This window comes from Montipora capricornis, chromosome 5 (genome assembly GCF_036669925.1).
Source record: "Montipora capricornis isolate CH-2021 chromosome 5, ASM3666992v2, whole genome shotgun sequence".
Taxonomy (NCBI): Eukaryota; Metazoa; Cnidaria; class Anthozoa; order Scleractinia; family Acroporidae; genus Montipora; species Montipora capricornis.
In genome coordinates, this window is record NC_090887.1 from 20998068 (window position 1) to 21011722 (window position 13655).

Below are 13655 nucleotides of genomic sequence, written 5' to 3' on the forward strand. Positions count from 1 at the left end.
ACTTTCTTGAAAATTCGTGCCCTGAGCTTGGAGGAATACCGTAACTTCTTTCGATCTCTCAGGGGGGCTTAGGATGAATGAAACAGCCCTTCGATAAGGTGATAGTCTGCTGATAAGAAAGCAACTTTTATCAAAGTAAAGAGCAAGTTTACTTCTTAAAATTGGTAATAATATCTTTTTGAACGAAACACAAACTATAACAAAGCTTGAGCTTCACCTACTGCGAAATTGAAGTATATTTTATGCAGTGATTTAGCTGTAAAAAGGGCAGCCTTTTGATTCAAGCCCAACACAGGATCAGCGCGATAGACACAAATGATTGAACCGTAGCTTAATGATGACTGGGAAGAAACATTAAGACGTAAATCAACGTCTACCATATTTCGAGCTCGTCTGAGTGTTAAAACCCCCTATACAGTTTAGAAGGCAATTAGCGACTCTTCAGAAACCTGCGTGGTGATCTTTTTGACAACATTTTAAGTTTAAACGACGGGCGAGGAACCTTCGTCGATTGGACAAGAAAGTAAATATGTCGTTGGTTGTATCACAAAAAAATAAGCTGCATTAGGAAAGCGTCTTGGTGTGGCGCGATTTTATCTCATTTCTCTTCCCCTTGCGAAAACACCCCGTATCCTTCCTTTGTGGTTAGTTTATTTTTCAATGAAAAACGAGAAACTTGTGCTCAGTCCAAGTACCTCTTTCCCGTTAATTGTCAATTTAAGTACATTTCTCTATCATCATGAATTTAAAGGTCGGAGAAGTTAGAACAAAGCGTAGGAAAGTGTCTCCAGTTTTGTTTTTCCAAGTGTGTGTTTCCGTCATTCATGAATGCACTTTTATTAAGAAGATGGGAGAGGTATGTTCTTGTTTTTAATTTCTAAGGCAGAAGCACTTAAAATCAGGTGTTTTAGTCGAGAATGAAGAGCGAAAAATCACAGAAAGCCAGAATTTAAAGCCACAACAAAAGATTTGTTTCATAGCTTTACCCAAATCAATAACTCATTTATGACTGATGGAAGAAAGGCAAACAAAGCTTTTGTCTCTCTAGAATTAAAATATCAAACTTATCTAGGTTAGCTGTTTGAAAAGGTTCGATGAGGTTATCTTGAGATGAGCAGAACAAGCGATTAGTCGAGTTTAGGCCTGCATTTACGACTCAAATGACATCGAGCGTTTGTTTGTTTGAGAGACAGACCATTTCTTTATGGAACGGAAATTAAAGGCAAATATTAAGTGACATTTAGTGACAATAGCAGTGAACAGCAGAATATTGAGATTAAACATTGTTGTCTTATAGAACATCACCGAAGGCAGATGGAGCCGTGTGAAATTCTCCCATTGGGTGATAATTGGCTTTTTTCTTGGCTATTAGCAACTTCACAAGTCTTTGCCTAAAAGCGAGAGAAAGCGCCTGTTAAAGCGACCGGATGAAACAACGATTATCGCTTCTGTGGCGACTATGTTAATATATGGGCGTGTTTTGGCAGACATTTCGAAAAACATTAAAATTAAAATATAAAATTCAGTTTTCATCCGGTGAAAATGATGAGTACAAGTTTGGGAATATCTTGGTTCTCCTCCAGAACTATATTTTAAATGGGTTGTTTGAAAATTTAACTATCCATAAAAGCACGCACCACGCAGAGCCTTCCCACTTAACCAAGTTTAACTGTACTTTCGATGAAACGTTCCGTTACAAACCAAATTTTGAATCCAAAATTTAGAACATACGTGGACGTCTCACGGAGAAAACTTATTTCTCAAGCTCGGTTTCGTTTCAAAGCAATTTTATGATAAAATTTCTGTTTTTCCTAATTTGCATCGGGAAAAAGATGAAAGAATACTGATAGTTTCGGCAAGCCTTCTAAATATAATTAGAGACTTTATATATAAGAACCGTGTCGCCTTTTGTGCAATTATTGTGATTTAAATGAGCACATTTCACGTAGCTAAAAATATACCGACGAAATAAACAACTGCGTAGTTCTGATAAGCATGTTCTTCTTTATTCACACTTTAAAGCACGTATTGTACAGAAAACCTGTCTTCTGTTCATACACTAAAACAGTTACAGCTGTATTGTAAAACAATAAATAAGACCTTGCAAACGCTAAGCTAAAATTCATATTGGCCTGACACTCTTTAAGATTTTCAAAACTTTTGATTTTGCAGTTCACTAAATAAATCAAGAAATCTGTCCACCGGCAACATATCGTCGGATAGCTCCAATGAAGAGCTGTTAAGGGACATACATAGAAGAAATATGTTACAATCTTTGCATAGCACTTGTTAGCTCGTCTTTAAATTGTCAATGTTTTTATTTTATTTACAAAAACTATACAGCTACAACAAAGGGCAGTGAATAAGTTAAGTCCATGCATTTAGCCATGCAGTGAAAAAGTCAAAATTATTTTTATGATTTGACACTAGGAAAATAGAAAGATCTCTTCGGACAATAGATAAAAAATATTTTTCTTTCCTTGAGAAATTAAAGCACTCGGACACTACGTGTGGATTTCAAATGAGTACGTCTAAAAATATCTGACAAAGATGCATTGCAGCGGTTAAAAACGAACTTGGAGTTCAAAATACAGTAACATGTGCAGCAGTTGTCGATTGCGTATGACACCCCCCAATCACAGAAGAGACTCGAACCAATAACCAATCCTCGCTGGAAACACGCAGGAGTAAGGCGCGGGAAATGCTCCCAAACGAACGTGTCACCGTCCATATGATTGGCTAACAAAATGTGGTGAGACTCTTTGGCCAATCAGCGCATGAAATTCAGTAAAAACCGCTCCAATGTAACGACCATCGGACAAAACACTATAGAAACAATACATTACGGGATATTTGTCAAATATTACACGAACGTCGGTGTTTTGCATGCAAAGAGAAAGCTATTCTTGCTTTGGCACTTTTCAAATCTGCAAGAAAAAAAAAAAGAAATAACAGTTCGAAAACTGCAAAGGTGTTAGTCAAAATAGTAAGAGTTAAATATTTCGGACAACCAATGCTTGAAACTGCTCTAATTTTTTCCGTCATCGGCGACTTTTAGAAGTGTAAAATCGTAAGATAAACAAGTATTAATGGACAATATTCAACTTATTTATAACCCATGCTATACAATCTAGGCTCCTTTCCCAGTCAGAAAATTGTGATACAAACTGCCGCCCATATAGGAAACATTAATTGCATGGCGTTTGGAAAACTACTTTCGGATGGACTAATCAATTAAGGAGGCGTCCAGTGTGTACAATGCAAGAAGTCTAGACAATCTTTAAATCCTTAATGGCAACGGGGCAGAGTCGAAAGTCTTCAAAGCAGGCCACCTTAAACGAATCACACATTCAAAACACTTGAACGAAAAGACAAGTGGCAGCACTTTCTTTCCATTAATCAATATACCCTAACAGCTATATTGTAATTGGCTTTAAGCGGTGTCGGGTCTTAACTTGAAAAAAAAAAAAAAAAAAGCCTCCTGCAGGGTGGGTGTAGTCTTATAGAAGTACCCATACGGAGTTGAAAAAAAGAGGCGAAATTGACACTTCAAAATATACCTTTGTGCTGTACTAAGTATTTCGCGATTATTCCGTCTTGTTCATGTTAAACGATATGGGCGAAGTACCCTCCGACTGCATTTTTACGAACGGTTTTTGGAAGTATGGAGGATGGACACATCACACTTACATTCTCAAGTTGTCGTCAAAATCCACGAAATGGCTGATTTCACGTTATTTTGTCGCATGTGGGAGAGGAATGAATTAAAACGCGTGTCGCACGTGCGACACGATCATTTTTCCTCATTTAAACAATAACATTCTTGCTCTCTGGCATTGTCATTGCCGCTGTCGTTCCTAAGGAGCTTAAGAAACGACGACGGCTAAGACTACGGCAACACCACAAAACAATAATATCATTGGTTAGAGGAGCACAAATAATCGTGCTGTACGTGCAGCACGGATTTTAGCAAGTATGTTTGCGGTCCTTTGCGTAACGACGACGTGAAATCAACAAACTTGAGGTTTTGACGACAACGTCAAAACTGTATTTTCACTCTGAATCCTCTCGTACCAGTTTTTTTTTGGGATACTTCACCCATATTGTAGGACGTGAACGAGACTGAATAATAGCGAAAGACTTATGATAAAGCAAAGTTATATTTTGAAGTGACGTTTTGGTCGACAGTCGCCGTAGTGACGGACATCATAGACCTAAGCTTGCGATCTTCAACTGCACCTGCGTCAGCGAGGACTCTAAAAGGCACTGGCAGTGAATGATCACTGAAGACAGATGCTCTGCTAGCGCAATTTGTAGTTCTGTGCATTTCTTTCACATTCTCAGGAAATCTACGTGAATAGATCAACATCAAGACCGAATGAAAACGTGAACACGCAAAGCGCAAATATTAATTATTAATTTTCTTTGTAAGTATTGCTCTTTCATATTTAGTTTCTTGATAGTTCAGTCCGTTTGCAGAAGTTTAAAGAGGAAGAATACTCTCGAACAAATTTCACAAAAGTTAACTTGCAATTTTAAAATGTTTTTTCGTTGACGTCACTATGGCATACTTGACTGACGAGTCTTTCGCTTTTAAACATACTTCCGGTGACCAAGTCTTGGTCAACGGGAAAAAACATCTCATGAGGGATTGCGTAAGATAAGATAATAGTAGAAAATTATGAAATCTTGGAGAACAGAAAACGAAAACAGCTTATTGCTTAAGAACAAAGAAACTGAGTTTTTGTGCTACGGACAACTCAATTGAAGAAATATTGAAGGTATTAGCATTCCCATAGAGCACTGCTGCGATTAAGAGGCGCTATTATGATATTGGAAATACAAACCCAGATAAAGTTGAAATGTTATCTTTTTATGAAAAGGGGAAATTCAGTGTACTGTCGAGAAAAAGTGACCTAGGCAGCAGAAGAAAGAATTTTAAAAAATCTTCAACCACATATGATACTGCATGGGTCCCGGAAATCAAATCGGGTCACACTTGTGGAGGGCCATTGCTTACTCTCAACACTGAGCCAGCCCAACTCTTCAATCTAATCAGATCAGCTTGTTTGAAGTCATTAAGCGTGGGTTTGTGTACTCAGCACTTTTCTTCACGTGCAGATCAAAGTTTTCCACGCCATGCAACGTGGTTTTCACTTTCCGCCTTGGTAAGACTCACGAGTGAATGGGCTAATGACTGTTATCAAGCGAATGAACACTTAAAAGTGCAATTTCTTTGCTTGCTGTCATCATAAATCAAAACATTTAGTCCAAAACGACAAGATAAAACGACCAATTCCAGAAACGTGTCGCCCAGTCTGGCCGGTGTCGCGATCGACAGACACGGGTTGGTGAACTACATTAAAGATATTTTGTCGAGAGCTCAATCCCGCAAAGGTGGATTTCAAACCACACTTTTCTGATTCGAAGGCTTTCAAGAGGTGGGGCGAGTAAAGGTTATGTGTGAAATTTAATTGTGGAACACTTCCATAGTCGAAAACTAACGAAATCAGCGAATTCTTTGCATTCTCTCTGCCTAAGTGGCATGTAATGATCTAGGAGGAATTTGAAGTTTTTGCGACATGAAACTGCCAGTTCTGATGCTTTCAAACAAAAACACCTTTACGTGGAAAGGAAAAAACAAGAGGGGCAGTTCACTCGAACAGTTTACTCAAGAGGGAATACCTCACTTTCGAAACGCATGCGCAGACTCGCTTTTTCAACGACTAAGGTCGCAAAGTTCCAAAATCCGAGTTTGAAAAACCATTTAGTGGTACTTTTCCTCTGATGCTTCACAAGATGGTTTTAATTTTGTTTGTGTATTCTAAATCTTCAAGTGTGACCATTCCAATGAAAGCCTCCGAGCAGCACTTTCCCCTGGGGGTGGGGGTTATTATGCTGTACAACGTGGTGAAAAGTTTTGTGTCTGTGCATCACAAATCTTTGAGTGTGACAGTGGAAATAAAAGTTAGTGAGCAGCGGTACGTTCTTGTGGTACACGGTTTCTTATGACTAGTTCCAACTTCTTTTATGCTAGTTCTTATGCATTATTTAAGTGCGACAGTTCCTTTCGTGTGGTTCTGACTGAGCACTAAACCACACAAGGTGGCTCTAAGTTTAACGCCTGGGGGGCAAATCCTAATTAAAAGTGTGGCCACTCAACTGAATGCAGTACTGAATGCAGTACTTTCCCATGGTAGTGTTTGTGTTGTAAGAGGTGGTTCTAACTTTTGAGTCTGTAGGTGAAATCCATCAGGTGTGAACCTTCTCAGCGATACTCAGTTCCTGTGGTGATGCAACAAGGTGGTTCTAACTTTTGAGTCTGTTAATGAAATCCTAAAGTGTGGCCATTCAAATGAAAGCTACTGATAGCTTCTTTCCTGCGGTGCAGTTCCCTATACGACACGAGGCCTCTTACTCAGAACATCGTAAAACTTATCCAAAAGTGACCCTTGAAAAAAAAAAAAAAACAACAACTAAGAAGTGCTTCTCGATGCTGCGGCATTAGCTTTCATGTTTTGAAGGACAATTGCTGAAAAGAAATCACATTTACGCTTCGGCAGTTGACCGAGAAACGAGCCATGCCATGATTTATTTTAGCACGCGGCTGCAAAGACGACGACAATTCCGTTACGCCAGACAATTCATGATCTAATAGTCGATATTGCTCTTATTTCCCGCGCACTTGACTTAATGACCGGTGTTACTTTCAAAGCGGGCGCTCAATATTAAGATAATAAAACGCTGGAATATTCCATGTGGACAATTCTAGGGATAAACGACCAAAAACCGTGTTGCAACACATCAAAATTTGACTATGCTAGATCCACAAAGGAGCTGTTGCTAACCCCAACATCTCCACCGACTGCCAAAACTCAAAGTAACTCGAGTAGTATTAGAACTCTGCAGGGATGAAACTGGAAACCACTTTTTTTATAAGAAATGGAAGAAATCCTATTTCTGTAACAAGTTCATTTTCATCATCAAACAAAACGAATTATTTTCCTCTTTTCTCGAGGCTCTATTTTAGGCACGTTTAGGAGCGAAGGTTACGTGTTACTTGCGTAGGCAGATTAACGAGTGGAAGACGATTATCCCTGGCAATAAACACAGCTGACAAAATATACAAAAGACACGCGAACTCCGTTTACGTTCGAATTGCAGGGTACAGGATGATATTATGCTAGAAAGACGACCGCACAACATCCCAATACACCGCAAAGTTTCAGTAATGATTTGATTTCGTTTCCGGGCAAAGTTCTTCATCTAAAAGCACGAATCCAACCCGCAAATAATAACAATGAACAGTTTTAAACAAAAACGAAAGACATAACGAGGAATAGTTAAAGAAGAAATGTTAAGGATTTTCGTGTTTCAAAACTTGACTTTTTTGTACACGTAAGCAGAGCTCAACACTATAATCGTGATTCTTGCCCAATGCCAAGGGAATTATGGCAACTGTCGCAAACAACACGATATGGAAACAGAACTATTTTGGACCATGAATCGGATCGAGATGTTGCTTCCGTGAACTTGCAGTTCAGCCCACGCTTTGCACGAAAACAAGATTATTTTCCCCGAATTCAAACGTATCAAGAGGCAATAGTTTTGACCAAACGTCCTCAAGAAACGACGCAACCCAAAGGAGAGAAAAGCTGCAGAAATAAAGTGACAGTGCGGCTTTTCAATCCTTCATAATTCTATTTCTGTGCTTTGATTGGCTCATTCGCGGCGGCTGAATTCCCATGTCTGGTCTCTCATGGTGCACTTTCAAGCCGCATAAGATGGCAAAGAAATATAACAAGACTTTCGTTTCCTCTGTTCGAACTGTAAGAAACAACGACTTCCTTATTCCGTTTTTTTTTCTCTCCAGTCGTTTAAATTTAAAAACCAAAGTGGAGAATGCGCAAATCTTGACTTATAGGCCACCCATCGACCTCGAGGTATATCGAGGTATATCAAAATAAACAATGCGGATTCACGTACTACAGTCTTACGTGCCAAACGACCAAAATAAAACAATATCCCTGGATTTTGACATGAAAACCCCAAAAAACACTTTGCGTCATGACAAAGCTTCTTAAAAGATAAGTTGTGTGATCTTTTAGAATTCCAAAGTTGTAAAATTAGTACAAACATATTTGTGGTAAACGCCCTTTTCAAAATGCCACAGTAACTATATTTCTCTGGCAAAATTCCTTGAGACAGCTCTCAGTTATGCAGATGTGGCACCACAGCCGGTCTCCTTTTCCTTCCAAAGTTGTTTTGACGTTATTTTCCTGGCACTGGGCGAGGAATCGGAAATGAGAATCGTCTCTACGATTTTGTCATAGGCTGGAACTCAAAATTAACTTGACCTCCACACTTCTTGCTTGTGTACGCCGAATTTCCGAGCTGTTGTTTTTCTCATCAGCTTCAATGTTTTATTTTCAAGTGCTTTCTCGTGACGTATAATGTATTTTTACGTGCACATTTTACTGATGATCATTTGATCATATTCCCGCACGTTTTGGCTTAAAGTTCGAATTTGATGTAGACAAATTTATCTTAAGGAGGAAATTCTCTCACTGCCAAACACTCAAAGAGCTTCTGCTAATCTACTTAAAAGTAAAGTTTTCCAATTTAAAGATTCTACAATTTTCGTTTCTAATAATAACTTATCTTCCTTCCATCCGTGACCCACAAAACAGTTTAGCTGTAAACTGTACCGCTTATATTTTATTTTTTCCGTAAGTTGATTGTATCATTTATATTCACGTCAATGCTTGGATGCCATTTCATGACCTTGGTAATTCGTCTCAATATTACTGAGCTGTTTTGAGCCTTGAGGGTACAGTTCTTTTCGAGACACGATTAAGCTGAACGTAACCGAATTAAAGTTACCTGGTCGTTAGGCGTCAAGTTTATAGTCAGTTGTTTGGGAACTGGACATTCACTCTCTAGGGGAAGCTTAAAGTTCAGAGGAAACGGAAAAACAAAGACTTTGTGAACGTGATTCACTTAGGCAAATTTACATTGTCCCTTATTCCAGAAGCGATATTTTCTTGTGAAAGCTTAGAAACCGCAAAAGGAAATCCGCATTTACCAAGAACTTCACGTGCAATTGCAAAACGTGCGTGAACGAGGGAGTTCGGGAGCGCCGCGTCATTCGCGTTTACATTCGCGACTCGCGTGTTTCACACTTTTGTCTTTGACAAAGTAGCTAATCGGCCTAAGAAACCGAAAGCCGGTTACTGACGCTTAACGCTTTTAGTGCAAATTGCCTTAAACGGCCAAGGAGCACATTATCCTCCAAATCCCACTTAAACTGCAAGCGGAGCGCCAGGTTCATGTAAAGGTTTGTCAGCAGACAATAAGGAAAATACGCAACGCAGTTAGTCGCCAAGCAATCGGTGCACACACAAGGTCTCTTCGTGAAAGACACACGAGTTCAAAGCCACCCGCAATCATTAACCAATATTGGTTTTTTTAAATTTTAAGGACAGATCATTTCATGCATGATATGCTACCTCAAGCAGGGCTATTCTTGAGATGCAAGTGGCCTGTGACCACTCGTTCTTTCAACGCTCCCCGCCGCTGGCTAACGAAGCAGAAACACGGCTTGATGCGACAAACAAAGAAGCACTCCGGGTAGTCTTAAAGACAAACACGTTCTTAAACTGTTCTTGGGGTGGAAAAATATCGAACAGCTCTGCAGGGAAAATGCTCTCTAAGACCCTTGTTTCAATAGTCACACTTTGAGGTTGGATCCCAGTTTTGAGGGGACCTGTACGAACGACCTGTGCGATTACGTAAACAGGACCACAGGAAAGTCCTGTTTAATAGCTATCATGACCAAGGTGACACTTTTGGGACTTTTGACTGCAAAATAAACAGTCAAAGTACTGCTAAGTAGCTTTCACTGAGATGGTAACAGTAACCTTTGTGAACAGACTTGAGACATTGGAACACAAAACTCGCCAAGCCCTTGGGTTCATACACAGTTGGATCGAAGCGAAATGAGTTAGTCTCTGATAGAAATTCCGTATTTACCTGCGGTTTTCTTAAACTTGGGAGTCTTGAAAGCTGTCAAAAGAAAAAAAAGAAGCAAAACCCCATTAATCCACATTTATCAGTTCACGAGACAATGAAGCGATTTGCTAATCTGAACATGCCCAAGAAACCCACTTATGCCTCGTTATAAATAGCACCACGGCTATTATTACACAAAGGTCTTTGTATACCACTTATAATTAGCCTAAGTTACTGTCGAGGCGAGAAGAACAACTCAATGGAAAGCTCTAGAAGTGCTTTGTGCACGCCTAGTGTCGAGACTCAATTTATAAAGACAACTTGCCATGCAGTGATCGATTATGGAAAAGGAGGTTTTCGGACGGGGTGTCTCCACGCAATGTGAATTCACCAAGTTAATTTAAGTTTTCGCTCTTTCGGAGCATGCACTCATGGTGCGATGTTTATTTCTCTGCCCAAAGTGGTCCAATTTTAAAAAGCCTAAGGGTGCAATTCAAAAACAGGGCTTTGAATTTAAAGCTAAACATGACGATAGCTTTCCCGTGGCGCAGTATATCCGGTTTTCAAGAAGATAAAAGTATTGTCCTAGTGTGTGAGCTGTTAGCAACATAACAAAAAGACCTAATTTTCTTGTGGATAAAAGAGCTACGTTGTAGGTCCCTCACTTTGAATGGCCCCCTCACCGGATACAAGTCCCTCCGATGTTCAAAAATACTACTTCAAACAAAGGCATACTTTTCTGTAACAGGTTCGACCTTGTAAAAAGGAATGGAAGTCGAGAAGTAAATCTCACAGAGTTTTGACCATTGTGGTGTTGATTTTTAGATCTTTAGCTCATAATTTACCCGTTTGCTTTAACTTAAATCCATGGTAGTTCCAGTAGTTCGAAGACACATGTATCTCTATCATTTAAACAGTCACTGTGTGTGGTTTTCAGTCTTTTTGAATAGGTCCCATTGTTTGTTGTCATTATCAAATTTCAAGTTGTTACAGCAAAGGCATGACTTTCCCGAAAAAAAGACTCTCGCCTTTACTCTGGCAAGAGTTTGAATTCACGACATCCTGCATGAATGTCAACTGCTGTGTTTCTGCACACTAGCACTATGCTCCACACTGCCGATTAGACAGTGGTTTTCTGTGCCTTGGATTTCTCGAACTTCCGTGAAGGTTTTAGGTTACAAAAGATTAACGCGATTAAGGCAAAGACTAATAAACAATTCCAGAGGGAAAAAAAAAGGAATGAAAAACATCCTTGAAAATATTATCAAGAAAACAACAACCGTTTACAGTTAGACTCCTGCAGTTATTGCTATTCTTCACGACAATTAAATCGACCCTGGATATCACACCAGGTTGCGGGTTAATTTGGGCTTCCCACAGGTCCACGTAACAAATACAGATATGTAATGACCCTCCTTAGTGGTCGCACTAGGGGATACCGTTGACCGCAGAGCAAACATGTCTATTGTTTAGCCTACTCGATTCGCTAATCAATGAAGACACGCTGATTTGGAGGTAACGAGGCCCCTGGCCAAACGGAAGAAGGTACACAGTTTTGTCAGTGAAAGGATGATATACATGGAGTGTAGCCTGGCCGGGATATTTTTATTGCAGGATTATTTAAACACGCGGGAGTAAATCGATGATTGTCTCGTTGTTTTGGCCGCGAGTGAAATCCCGCCTGCCACATTTGCTGCACTTTTTGAATGCCACCCCACTCGCTGCCAAAACCATCGTACTCGCGAGTGTTTAAATAATCCTTCGCAGGCTACATGGAGTGCAGCCAAGATAAAAATAATGCAACATGGTGTTAGGATACTGTTTATCAGAAGTTGCAGCACCCAAAAGCAGATGATCATGAGATGCTGTAAAGAAGATTGAGAAAATGGCACGTCGACTTGGTAACCTACTCTGTTAGGCGGATGTATTGGCAGTGAGCCGGCAAATACAACGCATCGTCTGGAAGAAACTTCTATCAATCTCTACATTGACCGAAGCACAAGTCATGGTTAACCGGAAAACACCCGAAGGCGTTCGGACGCTCACGGCATCTCACCTCCCCAGCATAGCAGGAGATTCCATTCGATTGACAGTTGAATCAATGTTTTTCACTCTCGAGCAGCGAACAACAAAACACTCAAAAACACAACATGAGCCGCGTGGGTAGTGCAATTAAGCAATAAAAGAATCAAGTAAGTTGTACGTGCATTTGACGTGTACCACCCAGAAAGCTCCTCGCACAGTTTGCTGCGCATTCTACATTATATGCCTGCGCTTTTCAACGCGAATTGAGTTAAGCTTTTGTGCAGGAGCGGAGTAGTTAAGACCAAGTAGCTGTACACGAACAAACTCAGAACGACGCTTTGTTCTTTGCATTTCCCATTCCCCCTTTCCTATTAACAAATTGCAGGTAATGAGGTCACAAAGACTACGCTAAGCCGACACCTCCGTTTACATTAACATTTGTAACGTAGGCAATAAGCATGGAAAAGAGTCTCCCTAGCTCTACTGCTCGAGGAAACAAAGACAGTCACCTCACAGTTCTCGACCAATGTTTGCCAGAATCCAATTTTTGATTGGTGTATAAGCAATCGGGTCTCCCCCTATGTACGGGTTTATTCCGAAAACAAAATTACCGGCTCCCAGTTGCCTCGATATTTCACCTGGCAGAGGACTGCATTGGTATCATATAGGGCATGGGTTCAAATCCGGTTGGAGTCCGAACTTTTCAGGCATTTCACTCAAAACGTGGAAAACATGTCGTTCGCGAGCTATTGTAGCACCTTGATACTTTTCGCCTAACCCTAACCCCCTTGTCTCATCTCCGCAACCCTCCCCCCCCCCCCCCCCACACGCCCTTATTTTTCTCTTTACCTCATCATCCAGAGGACCTACACCGTTGGAGATACATTCTAGTACCCAGATCCCAACGTTGCTCTTAGACGGCGGGGCCTTCACACGAGAATCAAAGGGCTATGGAGTCCCACATTCTACGACTTCCGGAGTTCATATATGAGTCGTCAAAAGTACTAAACATGGCGAAGCTCAGAAGCATCACAAGTGCCTCTTTTCGACTTAGAGAACGTATCCCTTTGTGCCGAACAGAAGAAGCAATATCATAGTTTTAAACCAAGACACTGAGTTCATTTTAACGACCGGCTTCGCGCCACCGGCCATTTTTACTTCCGGTTCAAGATTTTATTGTTTACAAGCTAACCAATGGAAAAAAAAAGAATTTCCTATTTCGCAAGAGCCCTTCGTTTTCTAGTCGAAGGTCCCGCCGGCTAAGAGAAACGATGAGATCTGGAAACGAGAAAGTTAGAAACATTCAACCTGTTTTTCGATTGAAAATCTTGACTTGACTTACTCAGTGGGATCGCCGAGTTTCACTCTGTACTCCTCTCTGCCAACCTGTACAACAGTTTCTTTCTTTTTCCAACTCTTCTTTCTGAATCTTCGTTTTTTCTCCTTGTAGTCTGTTGATCCCGAGCTTGCGCGGGACCTGGGTCTCTCTTTGTGCTTATGGTGGTGATGGTGGTGGTGATGATGATGATCAGAAGGGCTGAAAGAAGACAATCATTTTATGACCTTAGGAGTAGGGTTGGCACAGTGTTGGAGAGAATGGTTGGAACAACGTCGGAGAG

General features: G+C 40.4%; 1 protein-coding gene across 1 annotated transcript in view; it reads right to left on the bottom strand.

The window, feature by feature from the left end:
• Positions 1 to 1984: 1984 nt before the first annotated feature.
• The window catches only part of LOC138049882 (cadherin EGF LAG seven-pass G-type receptor 2-like), a 63222-nt gene continuing 51551 nt past the window's right edge, over positions 1985 to 13655 (bottom strand). Inside the window, exons 37-39 of the mRNA XM_068896351.1 lie at positions 13379 to 13573; positions 10033 to 10065; positions 1985 to 2927 (exon numbers count right to left, since the gene is read on the bottom strand). Coding sequence (XP_068752452.1) covers positions 10044 to 10065; positions 13379 to 13573 — 217 coding nt within the window. The 3' untranslated portion in view covers positions 1985 to 2927; positions 10033 to 10043. The remainder of the gene's footprint in view (positions 2928 to 10032; positions 10066 to 13378; positions 13574 to 13655) is intronic.